This window comes from Ilyonectria robusta, assembly GCF_021365365.1.
Source record: "Ilyonectria robusta strain PMI_751 chromosome Unknown BGZ61scaffold_25, whole genome shotgun sequence".
Taxonomy (NCBI): domain Eukaryota; kingdom Fungi; phylum Ascomycota; class Sordariomycetes; order Hypocreales; family Nectriaceae; genus Ilyonectria; species Ilyonectria robusta.
In genome coordinates, this window is record NW_025764459.1 from 417,407 (window position 1) to 443,562 (window position 26,156).

General features: G+C 50.8%; 11 protein-coding genes across 11 annotated transcripts; 5 read left to right on the forward strand and 6 right to left on the reverse strand.

Annotated features, from left to right (window-relative positions):
- Positions 1-2,485: 2,485 nt before the first annotated feature.
- BGZ61DRAFT_117305 (P-loop containing nucleoside triphosphate hydrolase protein) lies at positions 2,486-4,672 on the forward strand. Its single transcript, XM_046237004.1, has 3 exons — positions 2,486-2,944; positions 3,010-3,115; positions 3,175-4,672. Exons 1-3 carry the CDS (start codon positions 2,699-2,701, stop codon positions 4,659-4,661), a joined length of 1,839 nt encoding a protein of 612 aa, XP_046098411.1. The 5' UTR covers positions 2,486-2,698; the 3' UTR covers positions 4,662-4,672.
- Positions 4,673-6,153: 1,481 nt separating this feature from the next.
- BGZ61DRAFT_557800 (uncharacterized protein) lies at positions 6,154-7,202 on the reverse strand (the record flags this gene model as incomplete). Its single annotated transcript, XM_046255694.1, has 1 exon — positions 6,154-7,202. One exon carries the CDS (start codon positions 7,200-7,202, stop codon positions 6,156-6,158), a length of 1,047 nt encoding a protein of 348 aa, XP_046098412.1.
- Positions 7,203-7,528: 326 nt separating this feature from the next.
- BGZ61DRAFT_460943 (uncharacterized protein) lies at positions 7,529-8,812 on the forward strand. Its single transcript, XM_046247074.1, has one exon. It carries the CDS (start codon positions 7,592-7,594, stop codon positions 8,708-8,710), a length of 1,119 nt encoding a protein of 372 aa, XP_046098413.1. The 5' UTR covers positions 7,529-7,591; the 3' UTR covers positions 8,711-8,812.
- A 49-nt stretch (positions 8,813-8,861) lies between these two features.
- BGZ61DRAFT_364219 (NADP-dependent alcohol dehydrogenase) lies at positions 8,862-9,994 on the reverse strand (the record flags this gene model as incomplete). The annotated part of the gene is made up of 3 exons (XM_046241502.1): positions 8,862-9,144; positions 9,205-9,634; positions 9,703-9,994. 3 exons carry the CDS (start codon positions 9,992-9,994, stop codon positions 8,862-8,864), a joined length of 1,005 nt encoding a protein of 334 aa, XP_046098414.1.
- Positions 9,995-10,802: 808 nt separating this feature from the next.
- On the reverse strand, positions 10,803-11,755 carry BGZ61DRAFT_364104 (uncharacterized protein; the record flags this gene model as incomplete). Its single annotated transcript, XM_046241488.1, is given in 3 exon segments — positions 10,803-10,961; positions 10,973-11,401; positions 11,504-11,755. The coding sequence occupies 3 exon segments, from the start codon at positions 11,753-11,755 to the stop codon at positions 10,803-10,805; spliced, it is 840 nt and encodes a 279-aa protein (XP_046098415.1).
- Positions 11,756-12,040: 285 nt separating this feature from the next.
- Positions 12,041-12,806, reverse strand: BGZ61DRAFT_537766 (peptidase S8/S53 domain-containing protein; the record flags this gene model as incomplete). Its single annotated transcript, XM_046254573.1, has 4 exons — positions 12,041-12,384; positions 12,435-12,546; positions 12,620-12,652; positions 12,702-12,806. 4 exons carry the CDS (start codon positions 12,804-12,806, stop codon positions 12,041-12,043), a joined length of 594 nt encoding a protein of 197 aa, XP_046098416.1.
- Positions 12,807-15,003: 2,197 nt separating this feature from the next.
- Positions 15,004-16,449, forward strand: BGZ61DRAFT_557807 (uncharacterized protein; the record flags this gene model as incomplete). Its single annotated transcript, XM_046255695.1, has 4 exons — positions 15,004-15,330; positions 15,374-15,619; positions 15,683-15,797; positions 15,854-16,449. 4 exons carry the CDS (start codon positions 15,004-15,006, stop codon positions 16,447-16,449), a joined length of 1,284 nt encoding a protein of 427 aa, XP_046098417.1.
- Positions 16,450-17,215: 766 nt separating this feature from the next.
- BGZ61DRAFT_557809 (uncharacterized protein) lies at positions 17,216-18,619 on the forward strand (the record flags this gene model as incomplete). Its single annotated transcript, XM_046255696.1, has 2 exons — positions 17,216-17,299; positions 17,378-18,619. 2 exons carry the CDS (start codon positions 17,216-17,218, stop codon positions 18,617-18,619), a joined length of 1,326 nt encoding a protein of 441 aa, XP_046098418.1.
- A 409-nt stretch (positions 18,620-19,028) lies between these two features.
- Positions 19,029-20,513, reverse strand: BGZ61DRAFT_364450 (uncharacterized protein; the record flags this gene model as incomplete). The annotated part of the gene is made up of 4 exons (XM_046241520.1): positions 19,029-19,507; positions 19,564-19,842; positions 19,894-19,996; positions 20,055-20,513. 4 exons carry the CDS (start codon positions 20,511-20,513, stop codon positions 19,029-19,031), a joined length of 1,320 nt encoding a protein of 439 aa, XP_046098419.1.
- Positions 20,514-22,289: 1,776 nt separating this feature from the next.
- BGZ61DRAFT_460946 (glycoside hydrolase family 16 protein) lies at positions 22,290-23,272 on the forward strand. Its single transcript, XM_046247075.1, has one exon. It carries the CDS (start codon positions 22,365-22,367, stop codon positions 23,160-23,162), a length of 798 nt encoding a protein of 265 aa, XP_046098420.1. The 5' UTR covers positions 22,290-22,364; the 3' UTR covers positions 23,163-23,272.
- A 376-nt stretch (positions 23,273-23,648) lies between these two features.
- Positions 23,649-25,818, reverse strand: BGZ61DRAFT_364158 (general substrate transporter; the record flags this gene model as incomplete). Its single annotated transcript, XM_046241496.1, has 11 exons — positions 23,649-23,849; positions 23,913-23,953; positions 24,007-24,137; positions 24,198-24,247; positions 24,316-24,552; positions 24,612-24,810; positions 24,864-24,929; positions 24,985-25,020; positions 25,072-25,152; positions 25,216-25,261; positions 25,317-25,818. 11 exons carry the CDS (start codon positions 25,816-25,818, stop codon positions 23,649-23,651), a joined length of 1,590 nt encoding a protein of 529 aa, XP_046098421.1.
- Positions 25,819-26,156: the final 338 nt, after the last annotated feature.

Consider the following 26,156-nt stretch of genomic DNA (forward strand, 5'->3'; position numbering starts at 1 on the left):
AAGTAAGGTGTCGACATGAATGACAATTTGACTCTGCATCCATTTGAAATGGGGTGGGTTTGACCATGCCTGGCTTCAGCCAGCCTTATATGTTTATTTTTAGCCTTTAATTCACTTAAGCTTTTGATGATGTTTGAGTTGAGGTTGGTGGTCTGGGGGATGCAACGGCGGAATGGTGGGGCCATTTTGTCGGTCTTGGGTGTTGGTTTTGTGTATGTTAGATTTGGGCGGCTGGCAGGCGAGGGAGAGGGCCATTTTATCTCTAGTTCAAAGGCTAAGGTGTCACCTTAGATAAAGTTGATTGAGGCAGGAAGACAAGCAGACAGAAGGCTACTGCAGCTAGAAGGCTTATTATTGAAAAGGTCATTGTAGTGAGAGGTATTGGGTAGCTCAATTGTGTACAATTACTGTGTTTTTTGCTGCTGTGTTGCTTTGATCTACCAGAGCGTATATGAGAGACTAAGGACTTCACAATTAATGATGTTCGAGAGCCACGTCTCCAAAGTGAGACACACGTAATATGCACGTATAAATGATGATTGACAAAGTCTCGCCCGCCTTAGAGGAAGGGCCATTTCATGGGACCCCGAGCCCCAATAAATTACCTCTGCTTCTGTGGGATTGGAATGGGGTAGTGACGGAACTTCCCGCGAGGTATAATGATTCGATCGCTTTCTCCGACCGTTCCCTAGCATTATTAAACCGCTCTGACGGGCGCATCGGATCAACGGGGTGAGGAGGTCACATCGCAAGGCGGGCACGAACGGAATGGCCCGAGTTGGTTTATAGTTTGGTCCATTGTTCAGTGTTAGTCCAGCCATAAATGCAGACGTGATGTGAGTTATTGACTGACATCGACCGTTGGAGTCGGTGTGGGGAAGGTAGCACAGCTGCTTTCAAGTCGACATGTGAAAGCCAACCAAGGTTCAACATGTGAAACGCCACTTGCGAGTCGGGGGCTGACCACGAGTAGATCACCGATCTCGCTTTCGAGTGTTACCAGTCACGCTACTATGCTTGCCAAGACGATGAATACAATTTTGAATGCCCAAGTTGCGACGCGCCGCCCCGTTTCTCTTCATGGGCGCCCTATTCCAGCACAGCGAGAACGATGGAGCCTTTCAAGGGGAAGGCCTTTGTCGAAATCTTTGCGCTTCTTACAGCCGTGACTCTGACCAAGGCCTTTAGAGTGTCAGTATCACAGATGGTAATGAGGGGTAGTCAGTTCGCTAAAAACCAATCAACAAGCTCACCGTCTTCATTTCGACCATTGTCTCCAACGCGATCCTACTGTACCAAGGGTTGCTCGTATTTTAATAAATTACGCGGTTTCAGTCCGTGCGTCGACCCCTCAGGCAAGTTCTCAAATCACCTCTAGTAGCGGGATTTGCAAACCCATCCAAACTGAAAACGCGCGATTAACGACAGGGGGGTAGAGTCCATAACCCTATTGGGCCAATAACCACTGGTATTGGAACCCAATACCACTTTTCCTGGTTCGTGCGCGCTCCTTCTCGGAACTGGTATTGGGTACAAATACAAGAAAACTTGGCCCGTGCACCTTCCCCAGCTTGGCGGGCGATCAATAGGGGGACGGTACCCGTCCAATTTTAGACTGGACGGGGCGGTCCCAATTACTACATTAAGTTTCGCGCCTCCGCTGTCGGACTTCCCTACACGTTGCCCCAACCCATCGCGTTTAACTGCCTTGACTGAATATCAATTACCCGGGGGCTTGACTAAGCAGACTTCGCTAGCTAGGCTGCCCCTCTCCTCACCGGAGAGGGGGTGACAATACCCGTAACTGCGTCGCATGCGTAACTGCCTTTTCTAACTTTGGTGTTAGCCAACACCACCAATTCAAGCCCAAATGGCTTCAAATTAAAATTAAATATTGAGATACTTTTATTTTCAATATGACTCCAATTTCAATTAAGTCCCAGCAACCTGTGGCTCGTGGTGTGCGTGCCTTTGTTGCTGGCCAGTTCGTCACACCGACAACTTAAGGGAGGGCTTGCACCACTAAGCACTGCAGAAATCGCCTATTTTACCTCTACACAAGCCAACACCGTTAATTTGAATATATTTGACTTTAAATTTGAATCCTAGGATATTTACGTATAATACTTGTAGTATTCCAATTTTCAGCTAAGTCCCATACTACTGTGACTTGTACCGCCTGTTTTATTGCGGCTACACAGACAACTTGAGAGAACCCCACTGTCACGAGCTGCGCGGCTTTCCCTATAAGCGCATACCAATCATAGTATGAAAGAGCCTTGAATTCTAACAGAGCAAAGGGCGGTCTGCCGCCGTCTAGTACGTTGGAGCGGAGCCCCTATAGTGGGTATCACGGGACGGAACTTGGGGTCGACTTAGAATCGTTGTTGTGCCGTGAAGAGGCAAGAAGCTATGGGTGACGCGAAGCTACTATGTACAGTTTACCTCAGTGCCTCAGGCCACACTGTGAAGGCCGCGGCTATGCGCGCTTACTAAAGCACGCTAACCCGATCAGGTAATGCCTTCACAGAGGGCCTGAGCGCTTTTGGCCAAATTTTGTGTGGCGTTGTCGTTCGTCGCTTCCTAATTCGCGCAACGCGGTACCATTCGTCACCAACACCGATTACGCCAAAGATACCCTCAACTGTCCTTGGAAATTGCAGTTGGTTCTGCGTATAAGTCTCTGCTACTGACAGTGATGCTACATACCCCTTTACGTTGCCCCGATCCTGAGTCATTAACCTCGACATTGGCAAACCTCCTTAACTTCCCTCCCCGTGACGGCCAGGTAGAAGCAATACGGAGACTCGCTGTAGACCAGCAGGATCTAATCCTAATTGCACCTACAGGATGGGGCAAGAGCGCTGTATTCCAGGCGGTTCCGGCCTTGCGGGGCGGCATTTGCCTCATGATTATGCCCTTAAACCTGCTTGAAGAGGACCAGGTCAGTCGGTGGCGAGGCACAGAGAAAATTATGGGAAACAAGGAAATGGCTAATCTTGACAATAGGCCAAGTCTATTTCTCGAATACCCTGCTGCCGGCCTTGCGTATTAAACGCCCAGTCGAACAAAGCCGCGTTGCTCAACGAGATCCGAATCGGCAAATACACGCACGGTAAGAGGTCTAGGCCGACAATTACCAACCAAATATCATGGCTGAACAGAAGGACCCAGTGCTTCTGAGTCCAGAAATTGCACTGTCAGAGCGATTTAAGACGGAGGTCCTATATGATCAGGCCTTCCAAGACCACCTCGTGTTGGTGGCCATCGACGAATTACACGTGGTCAGCGAGTGGGGTCTGCATTGGAGGAATCGATATAGTCAATTGGCGTTGTTGCGTCACACGGTTAGTAGACGCGTGCCTTGGTTTGGTTGCTCTGCGACACTCGATCCAGTTACGTTGGCTGAGGTTCGAGATCTCAGTGGGTTCGATCCTTGGGTTCACATTCAACGGACCTCCATTGACAGACCCGACATAACATTCGCAATTCAACCAATTCAGCATCCGGCAAACAGCTTCCGCGATCTAGAGTTCCTTGTTAAACCGGTACAGGGAGCAACCGAGGAGGCTGTCATGAAGAGAAGGGAGAATAGGGCAAGAGAGGCTTTCAAGCGTGGAGGTGGGGTGAGTGCTGCTCAGGCAGTATTAGCCAGCACTCGACATCAACGGATGGAAGCAGGATCCGACAGCCGTGCCTGTTGCAAGGCAATTCTGAAGACCATAGTCTATGTCGACTCGATAACGCAGATCATGAAGGCGGTCAGGGTGCTGAGAATGCTCCTGGTTAGAGCAGGTTGCTCAGGGATGGCTGCCATTGACGCCGTCCAGGCATATCATTCACAGCTTTCAGACTCCGATAAGAGGCGTATAGCTACGGAGTTCGAAAAGACGGACTCAGAGAGCGTCTCGGATAGCTCAATCCATCGTGTCATCGTTGCCACAGACGCCATGGGAATGGGTATTGACAATCCAGATGTCCGGCTCGTCGTTCAGTGGGGCGTCCCAGCGAGCATGGGTGCTCTATTGCAGCGAGCAGGCCGAGCCGCACGAGGTACGGCAATCTTGGGTGACTTCGTGTGGTTAGTTCCGCCCTGGTGTTTTGGGGAAAGGACAGAACACTTATCACTTCGGTCCATCAAGAAGCGCACCTCGGAGCACGAGAAGCGATCCGCTTTACCACGAGGCATATGGGAGGTAATCAATCGTTCAACTTGTATCCGGAGAGGCATCCTTGAGTTCTTCGGAGAGAACTGCTCATCATGGACTCGTCCGGCAGAGACAGCTTCTTGCTGCGCCAAATGTACAGGTTACGAGGTCAGGTTACCTACCAGCAAGGCAGGACAGCTTGTTAGGGTTGTTCAATCCCAAAAGCACGTCACGGAAGCGGTGAAATTGGCATTGGTCGAGTGGCGAGAGGCAAAGGCCGCAGACGTATTGTCTTCAACGCTTATGACAGATGCGCTAGCCGAGCTTCTCCTTCCGGATAAAGCTGTAACCATGATATCAAGGACGGCTGCAACGGTTACTTCTATCGCTTCATTAGCACACGCAGTGAACGGGGAATGGAGTGATTTGGCTTCGTACGGAAAGGAGGTCCTCGACGTCACACAGAACGCGTGCCTTTGGGCAACACTCCAAAAGCTCAAACTTAGCAGGTAAAATTGTGAGACGTCATTTCCTTTTACTCCTCGTCGGCATGATCTAGTGCAAAAAAATGGCCTAGTTCCTCATCGATTTCAGCGTCTTCTTCTTCCTCTCCGTCGCCTAGTTCTTGTTCATCACCCTCCAAGTAATCGTAGTTGGCGCTGCATGCCGTTCTGTTGAACTTGATTATCGCTTTGCCGGCGATGCGCTGTGCCCCTGCTGCCAGAACATCCGTAGCTTTATGCTTGACTGTCCGTCCCTTGTGCAGTGCAATTGACCCGCTGTGCGACAAGCGTTGAGCCATCACCCTGATGTCAAGTTCTGCCGATTTCTCTGGATGCTCGCTATTGCGAACAATACAGTAAAAGGACTCTATCCGTTTGGCAAGAGCAGCAAAGAAGTCAGTATTTAGAGAACAGTGCTTGAAGAGATAATCCATCGTGAGGGACGATCCACGTTTGGCGTTGAGAAGGTTCTTGAGTGTGCCATTGTGGAATTCCACAAGCCTGTCTGTCTCATACCAGCTATCCTCCTTGCCTCGGCGATTGACAAGCCCATTTGCAAGTATCGCGCGCTGCAATTGCGGAGTGGCAGCACGCGTTGACGTGAGACGGTGGAGGTACAACATCTCATAGGCATACCGGGACTGTCCTGAGCCATGGAAGTACAGGCAACAGCGGTCGATGGTTCGACGCAAGAGACCGAGATCAGCATGCTTGATCGAGTACTTTAGAAGCAGGTAGGTCTGCGTGTGCTGCAAGAACAGGACGTGGTTCCGAAGCTCCTCATCATCAGTCGAGCGGGCATATTTGCCGTACGAGTCAACAATCTGATCGAGAAGTCGCGAGAAGGTTCCTGCATCGTGAGCAGCTAGCATTCTAGTGATGTCTTCGAACTCGAGGTTCCCCCCCTGTCCAAACTGAGCAAGCTTGTTCATTAGCAAGGCGCACACTCTAGCCTGGAAGCTATGAATGATCAGCTGCTCCAGGGCGTAGAAGTCAGATTTGGATTTGCTGATCTTCTTCCTGGTCCAGAAGTTCATGGCATCATGCAACGTTGATTGATCGCTGCCTGGGCCTCCGAAATGCAATCTGGATATCATGTACAGGTAGTTCATGCGGAGATGGAAGAGCGCCGGCACTGGCAGCGCCCATTGCAGCCTGTCGTAGGGTCGCTCAGCTTCTTCTCTGCGTTGCTTGATCGAGCGAATCCGCTGTGTAGTCTTCTGGTCGCCGTAGATGAGAAATAAACGCTTCTCGAAGGCGGAGTCGGGTAGGTGGTATTGATGTTGGAAGATATTCTCCAGAATCAGAATATTACCAGCATTACTGCTCTCGTCATGTGGGATGGGACCGAGCGAGCAATGGACAGTCTTGACGGGTTCGAGAATATCGACAACAGGCATTGTTGGACGCTGCCTCTTTACAGCGTCCGGGACGGCGGTCGAGAAGATTTTGTTTATGGCCTCGTAGGCAAAGTATCGTGATATCTACTGTGGGCCGTTGCCAATCAGTATAGGCCATGGACATGGTATGGTGGACCATGACGTACCTGACGATGAATATTGTCATCTCGATTACCAGGGGCTAGGAAGACATCGCTGGCGCACATTTCCGCCCGGGGATCAAGCATGTCTTGTCGCAGCCCACCGGGCGGCATTTCAATGCCGTGAATGACCTGGCCCGTTGTCACCGAATGGAAGGTGCCTTGGTGATCAACCCTCTGTTCCTTGACGCCTTCCATTGTCTCGAAATTATCATACGCCGTTACGACATCGTCACTCTGTCCCATTCTTTCCACTTGTATCACTGCTTGAGTTGACTGTTCTTTGATGGCTCGGACGACAGTATCGTAGCTGACGACGAGTCCAAGTCGAGCAAGGAGCTCTAGTTGCTGACGCTTCACGCCTTTAGAATGCAGGTAGAGACCCAACGCCTTCTGAAACCCCGTGCAGGTGTGTTGCCGCTGAGAGAAACAGAGGATTGATATGATGGCGACAATTCGAGCAACTGGTTCTTTTTGGCGCTGATATTTCCGTCGAGATTCGGGCGCCATGATATCTCTTATAAGCTGTAGCAACAGAGGCGCTTCGCTTTGCATTGTATTTAGCGTTTGGTCCATGTTGAGTGCGTCGAATTCTTCGTCCTTGGGAGTGGGATCGAATTTGTTAAATGGCGCCATTGTACCTAGTCTTTCCACCTCTTTCCGCAACTCATTGTTGCCCAGATCCAATGTCTCAATGACAGACAATCTGCCATCACCCCCGAGTTGATCCGCGTCGCCAAAGTAGGATTTTAGGACTTCGGGGTCCTTGTAGACCGCTGTTACGAAGGCAGTCCTTCGACGAGTACTGTTAGGACCTTCAGCAGAAGCTAGCGCCTTGACAAAGTCGGTCACACCCCAACGGAGCTCTTTCCGCATGAAATTGCATACCATGTCTAGCTTCTCGCTCTCCGAGCGGGGTGAGCGTCTGCGACTGTTGTCGACGTGTGGCAGCGAAGAGCTAGACTTGCCACCTTCAGCTGTGGTCGCAGTCGACGAATCTTCGAATGTCATGTCCAGATGATATGAATTGTTGATGGCGGCACCAATTGACTGCAAGTACATTGGGTTTCTGTTGAGGAGGATTGAACGACCGGAAAAGATTAGGAAGCGACGAACGACAACGCCACACAAAATTTGGCCAAAAGCGCTCAGGCCCTCTGTGAAGGCATTACCTGATCGGGTTAGCGTGCTTTAGTAAGCGCGCATAGCCGCGGCCTTCACAGTGTGGCCTGAGGCACTGAGGTAACCAAGCAGGCTTCGATTCTAGTCACGTGTCTCCAGGCCCGTGGGTTTGTCAGCCAAGAGGCCTTTTTTACTGCGCTATCTCCAAGAGCAGTTCTGACGACATAATGGGACGCTTTCTTCCAGTGAGCTAACTTATCCACACCGACAGTTCCAACATGTCAATCCGTCGAAAATCGTGCGATCCTTGCTTCAGATCGCGACGCAAATGCGATCTAACGTACCCTGTTTGTGACAGGTGCGAGCGGAATAATAAGCGATGTCACTACGCATATCCCCCGCAGCTGCCAGTGAGGACGGAAGAACAGGCTAATGTAGCCCGCACTGCTCTCATGCGGAATACGGCGGAAGCATCCTCGTCTGGCAGTGGAGTGTCCTCCGGAGATCTCGGTCAAATAAGGAGCGTGCCTGGTACATTCTTTGAGCTCAGCCGTCACTCAGCTTTGCAGCTATACTGGGAGCAGCTTTCCATTGTGTACAAGACACCTGGAAACCTCGGTGATCTGCCACCAGTTGGCGGGCTACAGATTTGGGATAGCATTCTGGACCATATGCGAAACTATCCGCGAGAATTTGCCCAAGGCGCAGAAAACACGTTTATCCACAAGGCCCTCTTCACCGATTCATTCCCCCGGCCTCTGCGGGCAGCTTGGACGATCTGCGCCGGGTGTGTCTCTATAAACGACCGCAATCGCAAAATGCTCTTCCAAGCTCTAGACGCCGAGCTGTCCGAACTGATCACGCCTTCGACGCCGGTCGTGACGAGTACACTGTTGGAAGATCTGGTCTGGCTACAGGCGGTGTTATTATATCAGCTGATCAGGTTCTTCTTCGGCAGCATTGAGCAGCGTAACACTGCGGAACGCCAAGAGTTCATCATCAGATCGTATGGGCTCAGACTCCTCCAGCGAGCAAATGTCGAGCTCGCCAACGCAGAACGAACCTGGGAGAATTGGATCCTGGCTGAAAGCATCCGTCGAACGGTCTTCATAGCGTTCAAGTTGTACACCATGTACTCGTACTTGAGGTATCGCATATGCAACCAATATGACGCCCTGAAAGCTCTCCCTGTGTCCACGAAGCTGGGTTCATGGGAGTCCCGAGATGCTTACAACCAATACTCGGATATGGACGAAACGATATCCTACGGCGAAACAAAACTTCTTTGGCTTGCGCCTCCGGAGAGCAAAACTGGAAATTTTGAAGAGTTGCTTTTTTTGGACAAGGACACAGAAAATCACATCGCTGCGTTGGATCAATATGAATTAATTGTTTAGTTAGTCGGGCATGTAAGAAGCTAGACTGTCGAGGTTCAATGGCAAATCCGATCTGTGTGCGGCTAATCTGGTTCAACTTGACTCCTTCATTTCTATAAAACCATTAAGGCTGTACATATTTTTGGTCTTGTACTCCGACCTTCACTCAGATTCATGGTGCAACAAGCACCCCACGATATCTCATCTTTCCATCTCTCAGCCTCTGCATCGCTTCGACGATGCCGGCTTGGGTCATAGGGAACTTCTCAATCTGAGGCCTGACACCACTTTTAGCCGCAAAAGCCAGCATGTCTTGAATGCTTGCCGCTGGTCCCACACCCGATCCAACGATAACAACACGGCTGATGATCAATGACAACGGCGAAAGCTGCAGCGACTCGGGGCTAACGGTCAAAGGGAAGACTTTTGCGCCCGGGGTCATGACAGGCAGGAACCTGGGAAAGAGAAGAGTAAGAAGGAGAAAGACGAACGCTTCTGGAAACAAGGTTACTCACAGAGACAGGTCTGGGTTGGCACTGGTGGTAATTAGAAGGGCGTCCAACTTGGCGATGTCGTCGAGCTTCTCCTTTCCGCTGGTAGTCACAAACTCAGCTGCGCCAAAGTCAAGAGCCTGCTGCTTCTTCGAATCCGTACTCGAGAAGACAACTACCTCCATTCCCATTTTGTGGGCAAATTGGATGGCCATGTGGCCAAGCCCACCAACGCCGACGACTCCGACACGATCACCAGCTCTCAGGCCGTAATTGTAGAGGGGATTCCACACAGTAATGCCTCCGCACATGAGAGGCCCAGCATCTTCAGAAGCAATCTCCTTCGGGATCTTGGCGAGGGTGGACACGTCCCAGGCAACGCCAGTGCCGAAACATCCTTGATCATGATCTGCGGTGCCAAAACTTGTGCTGTTGGAGCAGTGGTCCTGACGACCTAGGTGGAAGGTGAGCAAAAGAAGTCTTATCATGCATGCCCTGCACCAAACAGAATTTGGGACTTACCCGTCAAGCATGCCTTGCAGTAACCACAGAACTTGTGGAACCAGCCCATTCCCACACGGTCACCAACTCGGAGGTCGGAAATATCGTGAACGGCAGACCCGACCTCGGTGATGATACCAACACCTTCATGCCCGAGCCCCATGTCGGCGTGGCGGTAGTGCTCATCGGTACCGCAGACGCCGCAGTGGGAGATCTTGACGATGACCTCCCTGGGCGCTGGGTCGCGGTGGCCCTTGCTCTCGACGATGTCTCCAGTCGCGGAGCCTTTGAATACGGTGAAGTCGATGCCCATGTTCGCGGTTGCAGTACAGGTTTTTTAAATGGAAGGAAATATTTGGAAAAGGGACTTGGTAGTTTGTATGGGATCGTCAAGGATGGAGGATGCTGATGATAACTGCCTCCCTAAAGAGCGAGAAGTCACATATTTATGGGATGAAATATTGTCAAGTAAACGGAGTTATCTGGAGTTATCTGGATTTACATGGAGTTAACACGTACTCACTCCCGGCAGACACCTGTGGGGACATCCAAGAACCTTGACCTGCTTTGAAAGCATTGATTGAGTGAATGATGAAGCCTTGAATCCATATTTCCCCGCATGTTGTACACCAAGTCTTGCTTATCGGTGCGGTCATCCACTTTTACTCACTTCGGTTCCACAATTGCTCGCATGGGAATCCACTTATGCCCGCACTCCGCTTCATCCGTAACCCTTGTATGGTTTCATTCATAGGTGCAGTGGTACTAAAATTGATATGTTTTTACAAAGCATGTCCTCTTACATCTCGCATCGATAGCCGACTCGGGCTTGACCGGAGGAATATGCGAGACCGACGGTCTAATACAGGCACAAGACCGAGTGTCTCAGGGGTCCTGCCTACCCTATACCTTCCACGATATACCCGAAAATGTCGGGCCGGTCTGCTGGACGCTGGAAACTGGGATTGATACAGACAATGGTAATATTTTTTCGTTGTATCAGTAGGTTATATTTCGATCTTGGTGTCTAAAAGATGAGCTTAGAGTCAAGTGAGATGACATTTCAACGTTATTGACTACTTGGTGCTAATTGCTACCAGTTCCGCCCTGAAAGTAATCAGTTACAACTCCTCTTCGGAGTCCTCAGGTTTAGGTACAGCGAAACGTACAACTCTATTCCCCTCCATTAACCCATTCTCGTCATAGCATTCGTCGTCGGCTGTGGACTCTTCCTGAGACGTAACAATAAGCTCTGGAAGGCTTTCCGCCACCTTCTGTATCTGATCGTTACCTCTAGCAGCGCGCCCCTGGTGTAGTGGTCACTCTTCTTTACCGCCTGCGTCTTCCGACTCACATGGAACTTGCGTGCCCGAAAGGCAAACGCAAAATCGCTGCTGTCCTGCCATGATGTGCCCCGTGTCGTCTCATGCCGCCCTTCAACACCCGGAGGCACCGCGCCGCCACTCCACCCCGTGCCCTCGAATGCGACTGAGGCGTTGCCGCCGTGTGGTTGGGAAGTGTGCGACTTGGCCTTGGAGCCGTAGACGGTATTGAGTCCAGTGACGATATATACGGGTTTGCGATAGCGGCCTCGTTCCAAGTGGGCTCGTACTGCCGGCGCTTCGATGCATTTTTGTATGTAGTCGTGTTTCGGGACAAAATGAGTAGTCTCAACTCGCTTGAAGGAGTAAATCTCTTCGTTACTATCGAGAGTTAACAACTGTTGCGGCAGACGGCCGTGTTGGGAATCGTTGCACGGCTTTAGTTAGTTAATATACACACGTACCTGTGTTTCCAATTGGCGCCAACATCGATGCCAAACACCGACGCCGACGCCGAGGATGCTCAGAAAGGTGGCCAAGATAGAAACCCCGCCCTTTCTGAGCTTTTCTTTGGTGTATTCCACCTCATATTTGTCCGACGAGAAGATCTCGTCAACAGTCGGTAGCGGCGCTGTGTGAAGCGGCTGCTCTGGCTTCTTTACCGACATGAGGACGTTGCCTAGTTTGATCGGGTCTTCCGGAGGCCAGTCCCACGTTGGAGCATAGTATAAATAGTAGACGTTGTTTGCCATCTCAACTAGACTTGACGGCAGATTGAGTTGATGAGGAAGATTAGTAAAGAACATCCAAGCTGCTGGCAGCCTAGTTGCGCGATAATACACTGCGTCAACCCCGCTTGGCCTCCACGAGTCTGTACCAGTCGAGAGTCACAAGACTATGAAAAGTGTCTGTTATCGTCAGGAAATGGTACTATATTCTCCGGTGAATGCCATAGGTACCGATATATCTTCACATCCAACCATGTATTCATCGCTATCATGCAAATTCTATAAGCTGGAGCAATCCAATTTCAGGCCCTAGCCATTCAATAGGTCGCTAATCGTCGCATCGATAAACTTCTTATCCTTGCCAAAGAGGTTATCCGAGAACCTACTCAACGCAATGTGATCGTAGCCATCCCGACTCGTCGACTGCTGAGTCTTCTGAGCAATCTTCCAAAACACCTCCTTCATCCTCGACTGGCGCTTCAGCATATGTGCCTGGCTTGCCAGATGTAGTCGTGCGTACTGTAGCAAGAATACAGCAATCCCCACTACAATGGGCGTCGCATAAGAAGTCCCAGATTTGTACTGGACACACTCCGGGTTCGTCCACATGTCACAGAGACTTACCGGCCACGCCGACTGCACTGCCTCGCCAACTGTAGCGATGTTTAGTTACGAGCAAGAGCTGTTGGACTAAATCTCGAACGATTGCCGTCCGAGTCGGTCTCGTGGACGCAAATAACATGCGTATCACGGGCGGGATATGCGCGATCCAGGTTCACACCGCTGTTAGAGGCAGCGGCAAATACTAGGACGTTCTTCGAATGTGGGCACAAGATAGCGACTTCAAGCTCTCCATAGCCATCTATCTGGTTTGTTGGATACACAAACGACATTGAGATCGTCCACGGCAACCATTATGGCCTGCGGTAGAGATTAGTCATTAGTTCATAAGTCTTGAAGAGTGAAATACCTCTGCGGCCAATTCAAGAGGGGACGGGTCCTTGTCAGCAATCTTGGCAATGTACAATTCCGCTTCAGGAGCATGGTCCACAATAAGACTGGCCACTCTTACCATAGCGAGTGATAACTTGTAAGACGTGGGGTTTAGTATTAGGCCGATCTTGCTTTTTGCCCCGCAATTAGTAAAACATCTGCATAAATACTTATCGACTTGACCTGGAGATGCAGAAGGAAAACTAGGCATTGGACTCTGAATAGATGATACAAAGAGTTCAAGACGGATATTCTCGTTTCCCAAAACGAATATCCCAAAACCGTAATTTAAGCTTTACTCTTCACCAATTTCTTTGCCATACAACCTGATAGGAAAGGTCAGCTTTGTATAGGGCCGGATCCGTACCGTGGTCTCTTTGAACCCAAATAGAGACTTTGAGCCTAGTTCACCCTCGATAACCTAGATCATTGGCTAATGATGGCGTCATCGGATCAACGGCATCTGGCTCCCTCAGACGCTTGGGTATAAATAGCTAGCTTTCTTCCTTTCTAGACCAAAAGACAAGATCATCCATCATCAGTAAAGCGGTGTCAACCAACCCATCCTTTGTTTGACGTGCTCCAAGCTCCTCCTTCTGACCATCCCTAACGTCATCATGTCTTCTAACGACGGCCTTGTCCCTGTGATCATATACTTAGAGTTTGCCAAAAGATTCAACGAAGTGGTTCTGGCAGACAAAAATGCCGAATCTTTTGAACAACTCGCGGGTTCTTTCTACCTGAGCTTGTGTCCCAAAATCTTCTGAAAGGGGGAAGAGAGGAGTATCACCCGGATGTGGGTGGAGTGGGATCGAGGAAGCGGTGACTTCCTGCCGGCGGAGACAGAGATTGTCGAGGGGGATCTTCGCGCAGTCCTTCGACTTCTTGCTGTTCGACGAGGTGTGGACATGATACGGGTGAGGCTTAACGAAATAGAGGAAAGCGAAGAATACGGAGAATTCGATGATTCCTGGTGATGAGAATGATACAAGAGCCTCTGGATTATATTATTCATTGCTGGTCCTGAATAAGGCCTCATCCTTTCGAAGGGGGGTGGTCATGCTTACACATGTTCTCATCTTCGAGACAATTTCACATTGAAACTAAACAATGAACCAATTCTGATTTTCAACCGTCCAAGCTCCCTTCTAAGAGCCTGTGTATTTATTAATAATAGCACGTGTCACCATATAAGTTGCGGGTATGCGTAGCTCATGCTAGGTCTATTGGACTCTTCCTCACTACCACTGTTTATGTGCGAAATGCATTATCCATTTCTCCTTCGCAAGGCTCTCCTGACTCTAAAATCCGACAAAGGCACCATATGTTCGATCACAAACGCACACTGCGGTCACGTTGCAGGCTAAGTCCTGGAAAACATTATGGAAAATAGAATACAAATGTACGACAATTGGAGCCCAACGAATTCCAAATTCATACCACGTCTACCTCACAAAAGTGCTCATCCAAGGATGATTGAAAAAATAACGCACCTGGTTTTGTCCTGAAGAGAAAAAGTGCCCCAATACGACGGACTATCACTGAGGTGCTTTCCAGCGCATCATTGACAAGGAAGAAGAATTAGCGACTTTCCTCATACGCACCAAGCGACTGGCGGCGGGCTAATTATCCCCATCAAGTATTTGGCCGTCCTCTGAGAGATAGGCTCACGCTACAATATACATGCTTATTCTAACCATACTGCACTTACGGTCCTGGCTGCTTTGATCGGATGCTTATCCGAGCGCCTTAGCTGGACCAGGATGAACTGGAAGCCGAATGCAACACCACCACGGCGGGACGGAACCTTAAAGGAGAAGATTATCGGCTGGCAGAAATCAAGAGCCGATCCGCCAAGCCGTGGCCTAACCGGATATCGAATTAGAGCCGATGCACGCTTCTTCCACCCTAGCTCGAAATGGTAGGTGAATTGTTAAAGCATATCATCTCGGGTTCGTGTTGAAACAGCTACCTTCTGGAAAGAGCTTGTTCTTTTGCACTGCATTGAGGATTGGGTTTTTTGTTTCTTTAGCATCCGGCGTCACCTCACTAGTCGGGCAGGTGGTATTATACTAGGAAGCTATACTATGGCTCGTGAGCAGGACAATGGGGAGATGATGTGCGTAGCGGTAAGAAGGACGTTCGGGTATCTCTCGTGGGGTAGAACTATTTAACATAGGAGTTCCGCTCGAGAAATTCAGGACGACATAGTGTTGTTATTTAGGCATTGTTGCTTTTAACATTCATCACGAGCTCCTTGGTTCTGCCACTCCGTGATAATGATGAAGCTCATCACTACGCTCGGACTCTTGTTACCCCTCACGGCCGCCAAGGTCTCGTACGATGGGTACAAGGCATTCAGCATCGAGGCGGGCGATGACTACGATGCCGTGGGTGGTCTCCTGGCAGACCTCAACTTTGTGTCTTTGAGCTGCGAGAGCAATCACTTGACTTACGAAGTGGCCATCGCTCCCGAAAGCCTTGCTGCATTTGAAGCTCTCGATCTCAACAGCACTCTCGTCAGCGAGGATCTCGGTACCGAGTTTGCCGCCGAGGGAGAGTTTGAAGATTATACGCGCAAGTCAAACTTTACTGATCTAATGCTTGTCGGGTTGACTAACCATCTTGGCAGCGATGGTGAAACGTCAGGGATCAGTTACCGCTCTTCCCGATATCTCCTACTTCAACTCATACCACACCTTTGATCAGCACACTCAGTTTCTCGCTGATCTTGCATCGGCATTCACCGGAAATGCCGAGCTCTTTACCGCAGGAAACTCGGTCGAGGGCCGAGCCATCCGAGGTATTCACCTCTGGGGCTCGAGTGGAAAGAGCCAGAAGCCTGCGATCATCTGGCATGGCACTGTGCATGCTCGAGAGTGGATCACAGCTCCGGTAAGAATAAACTGGCCCCATAGCGAGGAGTTGAACATTGTACAGTGTGCTGACTTGATTAAGACTGTCGAATACATGACATACCAGATCATCCAAGGCTACCAAGCCAACGATGCTGTCATTCGCAAAACGCTTGACAACTACGACATTTATGTCCTCCCAATCGTGAACCCCGATGGTAGGCAAGATTGAATCCCATACATATGGCGCATTGACTGATGCAACTCCTTGCAGGCTTCGTTTATACAACCACCAACGATCGCCTGTGGCGCAAGAACCGTCAGCGACGAACCGGTCAATCTTGCGTCGGCACCGATGTCAACCGTAACTGGCCCTATCAATGGAATGTCCCTGGAGGCTCATCTACCAACGCCTGCGATGAGACCTACCGCGGCCTTGCTGCTGGCGACACGCCCGAGAACGCTGCCCTGGTCGCCCATACCAGATCCATCGCCCAGAGCACTGGCATCAAGTTTTACGTTGACTGGCACTCGTACAGCCAGCTCATCCTCCTGCCTTATGGATACAGCTGTTCGGCGTCGGCAAGCAACATCAACACACAGATGAGCCTTGCTGGTGGCGTTGCGAGCGCTATCCAGGGCGTGAATGGACTGCGCTTCCAGTACGGCCCGACTTGCACGACCATCTACCAGACTGCCGGAGGAAGCAATGACTGGGTCTTTGATGTTGCCAAGGCCGAGCTTGCATGGGCCTTCGAGCTGCGACCTGCCAGCAGCAGCGGCGGTGGCTTCACCGTACCGGCCAGTAACATTTTGCCGTCCGGAAGGGAAATTTGGGCGGGCATGAGGTACCTGTTTGGTCAGTTCTAAGGGAAGCGAGGATGATGTTCGGTCTTGGAGAAGCGAGTACGAGGTTGTTCGATAGGACACATATCCGCGCATTACTATATTGTTGCTAGTAGAATGTCGCAATCTGATCATTCATGACTTGGCTAAATGACTGGTGCTTGGTAGCGTGTAGTCTCACATGCTTGAATGAAATCAGGACAACTTCTTTTCAAGTATTACTTTGATGATCCAATGAATGGCATATAAGGACTGAAACCAGTTGTAACGCGCGGTGATCTTGTCTGTTCAACTGCCGATATACTCAGCTAGGACCATCTAAAACTCTGGGTATGTAAGTCAACCCACAACACGCTGTGCATTCCTCATCAGAAGCCATTATGACGTCGCCTCTGGCCATGTACTTCCTTATTGAAGCCTTCAAAATACATTTATCAATTTTAAAAAAGTTCCCAAGAGTCATGCAAGTTTTGGTGTTGTACCATGGTTCACAAGAAGAGACCAGTACGACGGCGGTTAAAAGGTTCAATGCGGTCTATCTGACACTAAGCGGTCCCTGTCGTGGGGCAATAGCATATGTCAACAGGCCATTCCACGACAATGGAATACGCGGCCATCGCGTTACTCTATGTGTGGCGGCGTTGGGCTTCCTTTTTTGTGTTCAATAAGTGTATAAAGATCTCGTTTGGACTTCCCATTGCAAGCTCTTTCAGACATTCATCATTTCATCCTCGATTACAATAACCCATCATCACTTGAACTATTCCACCCGTCTATATAAGATAGAAAAATGCACGCAATCGCTAAAGCTGGAGTGGCAGTGGCCGCTACCACCGCCCTATTCTGGGCCCTAGGTGACTGCCAGTCGACCACTGTATCAGGCGCCTGTGGTACTCGCACCATCTCTGCAGCGCTGGACGCTAGCGGTACACCCACTGGAAATTCCGCGCAGGGCGGTAGCGGAGTGCCAACTGGGAGCGCTCCCGGCGGTGCCCCCAGCGGTTCGCCCCCTGGAGGAGGCGGCAGCAGCACTGTCAATAGCGGTACCGGCCTCTACGTGCTCACTGACGGCCAAGTCGTCGATGGCGGCTCGTACTCGTGCGAGAGCAACGACACCAGCGTCTTCATCGCCAACGGCACCGTCTCGGCTTCTCTGGTTGGCGTCACGGTGACCAAATCGGGCGATACATCCTCGGATGACGACAGCAGCTTCTACGGTTTGAATGCGGGCATTCTGGCTATAGATCAAGCCGTCTTGAACATCACCGGCGGCTCAGTTGAAGACACTGGCCAGGGATCCGACGGCGTCTTTGCCTACGGCGAGTCGACCATCTATATCTCCGGTACGAGAATCAACGTCACAGGCGGCAACTCGGGGGGCATTGAAGCGGCCGGCGGTGGTACCATGTACGCCTCTAACCTGATCATCGACTCGAATAACAAGGCCGCCATCCGCAGTGACCGTGGCGGCGGCTTCATGGTTGTCGATGGAGGCGAATACCGCACTTCAGGGGCCCAAGGCGCGCCGGCTGTGTACTCTACAGCCAACATTACCGTGAAAAATGCCATTCTCACTGCCGCTGGGTCTGAGGCGCTCGTCATCGAGGGTCTCAACGAGCTGACCATCACCAACTGCACTGTTTCAGGAAACATGGGCGTGTCGGGCACTCAGCAACTGCACAACGTGATGCTGTACCAGAGCATGTCTGGCGATGCCGAGGACGGGACTTCCGAGTTCACCATGACGGGTGGCTCCATGGTATCGCTGAGCGGCTGCATGTTCTACGTTACCAATACCGACGCTATTGTCACTCTCAGCGGCGCTGAACTGACCTTGGACGGCGATAGCAACTATCTGTTCAACGTCTCTGGCAACGACGCGTCTAACGGCTGGGGGAGTGTCGGTTCCAACGGCGGAAATGCGACGCTGAAGCTCTCTGGGCAGACCGTCACGGGCGACATCTACGCCGACTCCATCTCTACCTTGAATGTCAACATTGCCGACAGCTCGGCTCTCACCGGTGCCATGAACCCTGACGGCACCACAGCAGCTGGCCTTGCCGTTACCATTGACTCTACTAGTACCTGGGTTCTCAACGCTGACAGCTACGTTACTGCTTTCACCGGCAGCTTGGACAATGTCGAGCAGGGCTCGTATACACTCTTTATAAACAATACTGCAGCTTCTGCATAGATTAAACTAGACATACAATAACTCCTGGAGTACTAGGGAAGCTGGACGGAAAATAACTACACTACGCGACATTTCTTGTTCGAGGAGTTGTGTAGACGTTCGCTTGACTGGGACTACATCTGGAAATAGAAAAATATTGCACCAGGAGTATTATTATTAGCCGAGAACAAAACCTGGTGTCCCAAGGAAACTAGGACACCAGCTAAGAGCATGGTAGGATGACATTTCAGAAATTCAGAAGGTGACATAACCCCATCCCAAACACTCACCCTCACTCATCCTCACTCATTCAGCACTGTGTGCAGCTAAACAGAATCAGTGACCTTATCTTGAAACGTCCGCAACGATAGCAGCTGAGGAGTAAAACGAAGCGACATCCATATGCTGCAACCGATGTCAGTTTCGATCTTCAAAAGTGGGAAACTCCACTTACCGTATTATATGCCACAGCAAGCTCTATGTACGTTTGTGAGTTTGGGGCATGATTGAGCCAGGTGACTCGGTATCTTGGAAACGCCGTGTCATCATCCCACCTGCACCCATGGGTGATTTCAGCGGGATCAACGCCTTGGTCACCAAATGGTACATCCCAAAGAATCGTTGGACACGGATGTGCCGTGAGCAGTGCATCGCGCTCGTGGAATTTCGCGGCGTCTTCAGATTCGGTCTCTTGGCTTACACGGTCTGGGGATAGTTCCCTGCACTCTCGCATATTTGCTTGGTATTGCTCGTCATCCAGAACGGCGGCTACCCGGGCGTTGCCAGTGAGGCAGAGAAGGGATTGGTACACCATCATGTCGAGACCTTTAAGTGTGTGATGAAGTTTTGGAATGGAGGATCTGGATATATGCGGATACGCATGGGTGCACGTGAACCCAACTACACCACCTAGGTATTACGTTAGTAAAATAGCATAATAAGTTGACTCGGTCGTATTGGATTACCTTCAGGGAGAAAGGTAGGGCAATCGAGAAGTGATTTGAGGCTGGCAAAGAAGTGAAAGGATTCCTGCTCTAATACACCAAGATGATTTGACATCAAAGCCGGCCCATAGGATATCCAGAATAGGTTGTATGTCAGTATCAGTTGGTGACCTTCCGTTACTTCGAGGATTTCATGCTCGCAGTCGGAGAAGAAGGCAGCCCACTGGATCGATGGCTTTTTTGCGTCTGCCCAATCGAAGACAACTTCTCGTCCAGAGTGTCGTACTGCCAGTTGGCCACCTAATAGTGTTAGATATGGCATGGGGGGGATTCCCTGGTCTCTAGACTTACCTTGGTGTGCTTGGGGAAGACAAACCACGAGTGAGCCCATTTGCTCAGTGGAACGTGGTGTGCTGATATGGGACTCCAACCTTCCTGACGGTCCGGAATAGATCTATCCGTCTTGTAAGAGAGAGCCATGAGGAATCGTTGCGGGATAGGGGATGGCTTACGTTGAGTTTGTGCAACTCGGCTCTGATGCCGCGGTTGTGGCGATCGGATGGGTGAGCACCGTGAGCAAGACCCTGAATAATTGTATCCAGTATACCATTTTCATACGGATGAAAATCGGTACTGAACTTGCTGGCATCCAGTGCGCTCGCGCTGCGGTACGTCTCGTTTAGGACACCTTCACTGCCAACTCCAAACGCGGCTGGCTGACAATCTGCCAAAAGCTGCGCAAAGGTACTCTTTGAGACAGCATCATCACCGACAGGGAGCCGAACATTCCAACCCTGACCCAGCTCGCCCGAGTCCCACCGGACAACCACGGAGACATCGGCGTCCTGATCTGAACTGGCAGAGCCGTCGACCTTTCCACCAATAGCAAAAACATGCTTTTCTGCGCGTTCTGCAAGGGCAGAGGAGACGGAGGTGAGGAGAGTGCTGATGTGGGCGTCGGTATCAGACATGGGGGAACTATGGGCCAAAGTACTCCCGGCCGAGGAACTAGATGGGTGATTGGAGCTTTCCATGGCTTCAAGAGTAGGTAGTCATAAACCGAGGGTTTGTGGGTTGTGAGAAATGTTTTGGAGGTGGTGCCTTTGCTTAGATTTTCAGGTCCTTAGAGGAAACTTATACTACAGGTGCAAGATTTTACCTCTCCTTGTTTAACGTTTGCCACTCCTCTAGATGCACGTCATCAAGGTCCTTCATGCATCAAAGCAAGCTTTGGAAGATTTCAATGGCTGCAGCCTTGCGCTGCGCACTCAAAGGGGTGTTTATGTGAGTCTACATTTTAGTAGACAGGTCACTTGGCATCCCCGCAGTTAATTTGATATCTTTTAAACCTGGACAAGGATCTGAACGGGTCGTCGAGCGGAGGTGCGATGAGCTGACTGCGCTTCGGGGTTTCAAGAAGAGGTAGTGAACAGATGCAAGACCCTGAAAGCTGACCCGCGGGCCTTATTCTTGATATTATCACCAGGTTTAAAGCCGTCAAGCCCTATAATTTTGCTTTGTCTACTTCCCCCAGTTATTTTCTTTTCCATCCAGTGTTTGATTGGTTTCTAGATCCACAGCTGGCTTTTGCGTCTCTGTCGGCATTCGTCTGTGAAGCCATTCTTCCACCGCCCTCAACAAGGCCCCAACTTCTGCTGCAGTGTATCCGGCATACAAGCAGATCTTGACCCGCTTTCACTGGTAGCTTGAACAATATCGAGCAGGGCTCGTATACACTCTTTGTAAACAAGATTACAGCTTCTATATAGATTAGACTAGATATACAATAACTTCTGGAGAGTATACTAGGGAAGCTGGACGGAAAAATAACTGAACCCCACGTTTTGTTCTTAGGGTCGCGACTTATTATTGCCCCTCGTCTGACTAGGTACTCTAAATATGTCGGCTTACTGCAGGTAGCGCATTCGTATTTCTGGGTTGGCAGTGTGAACCCATGAATACAAAGGTTTTTGCCACGGTGGCAATGAAAGGGAGGATTAAAGAAGCGCACAGTCACACACTCAATAAAATGATTCCAAGTGTTCTCTCTGAAAATGCCTATTCGGCCCGGTATGCTTATATCTCCACAGTCATAGTCACATCGGCAACCATTCTTCACCAGACCGCCGTAGTCGCCTACAGGTGGGTCGTCAGACATTCAAGATATCGCCAAAGCCTTGATTTAGGACAATACGAGGCTGGCCTTGTTCCGGTGCCATGATAGTCAATCCATAAGGGTTAGTCTCTGCGCCAACCTCGTATTTGATGACAGCCGGACACTTGTTTATGAGTGTATGGTCGTGATACGGCAGGGCCTCAATTCCCTAGATTGACTTTATGCATGAATCTGACACAACGTGACCCCAGTTACGAGATGATGCCAGCATATCCACCACTCTTGTCAGAAATCAAAGTGCCGTGTAGCCGATTATGGCGGCGACGCAATTCAAAAAGAGTACATTCGGGCCTTCTACTTGACGTTTCCATATCATCTCTTCTGGTTGCCGCTTACTGAAACTCGGCGATGGCCAATGAACAGCAGAAATATAGCATGCAATGCGGTCAGCAATCGCGGTGACTCAGCCTGCCAAAGCAAGCTAGCCTATGATGGAATCAACGATTCACTTTGATTATCAGATGATTCCACTTGTCGAAAGATGTCTGTAGGGCGAGAGACAATATCTGAATATAAATATGAACATGACATTGGCAATCACTTGTCTGCTCTTCAACTTCAAAGCCAACATCACAATTTGAACCGTGTCTCTCGAAGCAAAAACATCCTCCCAAACCCAACAACTATATTCGCCCAACTAGCAACCATGAGTCCCCCTCAAGTAGATGGCTACCGCCTTGTGTGGTCTGACGACTTCAATGGAAGCCAAGGCCAAGCTGTAGACCCGTCCAAATGGGACTACAGAACGGGTGTCGGCAACAGCAACGGCGAGATTCAGAGGTACACTACAGACTCTGGCAATGCTCATCTTTCGGGAGATGGGCAGCTGTACATTCTTCCCAAGAAATCCGGCAGCTCCTGGACCTCGGCCCGTCTTGAGTCCGACGGCTCGTGGAGCTGCGATTCGAACAAAGCCATGATTTTCCAGGCCGAGATCTGGGTCCCCGATTTCACCGGCAGCCCCGAGAAGTACAAAGGTCTCTGGCCCTCGTTCTGGACAAAGGGTCTGTCCAACCGCAACGGCACCGGTTGGCCTGACTGCGGCGAGTGGGACATTCTCGAGGTGACCAACAAAATGAGCAATCGAAACCAGGGCACGCTGCACTTCCGCGACGCGACGGGGAACCACAATGGCGGATTCAACGGCAGCGTCAACTACCAAGGCGGCCAGTATCACACTTGGGCTTTCAAGGTCGACCGACGCGGCGGGAACTGGATGACGGACAAGTTGATTTGGTACCTGGACGGAAAGGAGTTCTATCGCGTCACCGGGGAAATGGTTGGCACTCTGGAGCAGTGGAAGCAACTGGCCTGGCAGCCGTACTTTATCATTCTCCAGGTCGCTGTTGGCGGATCGTATGCTGATTTTCCGACTGACAACACCGTCAGCGGTTACGATGGCTCGATGCGTGTGAGATATGCTGCTGTGTACAAGTCTGATTAATGGCTGTTGGAGATTCAAGAAGCCATTAAGCCGAGCGTTAGCTGAGTTTGAGAATACGGATTTGAGTATCTAAAGTTTGATGGGTGCCAAGTACTCGGGCACAATCTCGCTTGATTCAATAGTATAGTCACTATTCCTTCAGAGAATTCCTATGTCACGATTTGCTTGACCCTTGCATTGCATACAATGATTCAATACAGTCTTCGTGAATGGAAGAGTTCTTTACTGGTACGAGAACAAGGCTGGCTCTCTCGCCGATGACTTCGATGCAGCAAATACTCTTCATTCGGACTATAGGCATGAAACAGTGGAGAGTCATCACAACTCAATTTGCTCTGCACCAACTTCTGTACAAAATACTCTCCATCCCCCACTCGGATAACTAAAACCCAAGCATCGGATGGCCTCCTTATATATGTCACATCTCGCAACCAAAGAATGATTCAACCTTGTCTCATCGATCTAGCAACGCTGTCAAGCGAATCATTAGTTCTTGTCAGCAGCGCGATCCTCGTGGATGCTCGTGGCCCGTCCAGTCTCCGGCTCATCGTCGATCCTCTTGACCTCTTCGGTCATGCCAAAGAGGTCGTCCATCTTCTCCAGGCTGATACCCTTGGTCTCTGGGACGAAGAACCACACGAAGATGAACATGAGGAGGTCAAAAGTCGCAAACATAAAGAACATGCCCTATGATTTGGTCAATACGGGGCCTAGATGTCGGCTAGAAGTCAGTGAATATTGTGAACTTACGTAGCCAGCGTTGCCCATGGTCGACGACATAGTGAGAACAGCTGGAGAGAGGTCAGCAATCATGTTTCGAGCATTATCAAACTGTCTAACATACTTCGTGCAATGATAAAGTTGAAGAGCCACTGGGTGGCAGCGCCAATGGCAACGTTCATGGCGCGAAGACGTGCGGTGGGAATCTCACTGATGAGAATCCAGCAGCAGGGGCCCCAGCCGAACTGGAAGAGGCTGTGATAAAGTGTTAGTTACTTCTTCCAACGCGTGAAAATGTGCCGGGATGTAACTTACGCGGCCCAGAGGTAGATGCAAGTGATGGCGACATATCCAAAAGCCGAGACCTATCAAAGCACATCAAATTAGCGCCCGCTCACTCATCAAAAAGCACATCAGCATGGTTGCAACGTACACCTTCACCCTTAACCGGGGGCTGGACTCGGCCGTAGATGCCAATGATGTACATGACAAGACCCTGTGCGATACTGGTCCACAACAGACTGCGACGTCGGCCAAGAGAATCGGCCATGAAGACAAGGAAGACGGCAATGGCGGCCAGTTTGACGACACCGTAGACACCAGTGGCGAACAGCGAGGAGTCAGTGCCAGTCAGACCGAGACTCTGGAAGATCTGAGGAGCATAGTAGTTCTATAAGGCCAGGTGTTAGCATATCTGAGTGCGTCATCTGTACAGCGGCTGTATATTACAATAGAGTTGACGCCGGTCATCTGCTGGCAGATCATGAGGAAGATGGAGATGAGGGCTCGCTTGCGGTTGCTGGGAACGAGGAACATCTCCTTGAGGAGAACGATGTTGGTGGCGTCACCGACAAGACGACGCTCGGCATCCAGTTGGTCGGCCATCTCCTGGACCTCAGTCGAGACGTACTCTGACTCAGCGGGAAGTCTGAGACTAAGTCAGTATATATATCGCGTCGGTTCGTATTATGGGCCACCTACCCTCGAAGTCGGACCAAGATGGCCGTGGCCTTCTCCCAATCATCCTGTCTAGCGCACCATCGAGGGCTAATTATCTTGTCAGCGGGAACGTGTGTCGTATAGCATCGTGGTTGAACTGTACCTCTCGGGAGAAACAAACATGCCCAGGATCAGGAACCTAAGTCGTTATTAGTACAAGTCGCTTTGCTCGACATTCAAGGTCGCTTACACGGCGGGGAGACCCTGAAGGGTGAGAGGAATGATGTACACAGCTGAGCCGGTGATGTGCAACGAGCAGCCGTAGTTGATCCTAAAGTCGAATATTAGTTAAAGGTCTCTCAACTGAGACAATGCGTGGCAGGGTATTACACACCAGAACGCAATCATAATGCCGAACACGATGAAGAGCTGGTAGAAAGCTGGACGCGCTGTCAGCAATCCGTGAATTGAACCACGGATAGGAATAAGACCAACCAGTCAAACCACCACGAATAGCACGCGGAGCGCACTCAGACACGTAGAGGGGAGTCAAGGTGGAAGCGGCACCAACACCGAGACCAGCCAAGAACCGACCGACGTACATGACGGCGAGGTTTCCATGGGCAGCAGAGGCCGCCTGGAAGACGACGCCGATCAGCGCAAGAGCGCCAGTGCCAATGAGCGACAGGCGGCGGCCGAACTTGTCGGCGAAGTAGTAGGTGAGGAAGCAGGCGACGAAGCAACCGGCCTGGAGGGTCGAGACGATGTTCTGGCTCTGGGTGGTCTTCTGGCCGTCCGAGAGGTCGGCGTAGCCAAATCTCTCCTGCGCGGGCGCCATGGAGAGGATACCGCCAATGGCGCCCGTCTCCCAGCCGAAGAGCATGCCGCCGAAGCAGGCGGAGAAGACGAGGGCGAAGACGCGCCAGCCGTAGACCTCGGTAGGGTCCTGCTTCATGGCCTCATTGCGAATGACGGCCTGGAGGATCTTCTCGAGCATGATGGGCGACTTGGAGCCGTTGAGCTCGGTGAAACGACGCGTGGTACAGGGGGTTTCAGCGTGGACTCTGAGATCTGGGTGTCTCTTCGAGGGCGCAGGCCACTGTTCCAAGATGGCGTAGAGATGAGGTGAGGGAGAGAGAGGAGGCCAGGACCGAGATGGGTGCGACCATGCGACCTTGATAAGGACGGTTGCACTCTCGGATGCCTCACCGCGTCAGATGAGGGGAAGCCCTGCGAACGAACAAGGAGCCGACGCACCATTCGACCGTTCGATCTGGGGCATCAACCCCAGAGTGAGGGTGGTCCAAACATCCCCAGTCTCCCCAGTCGTACCCC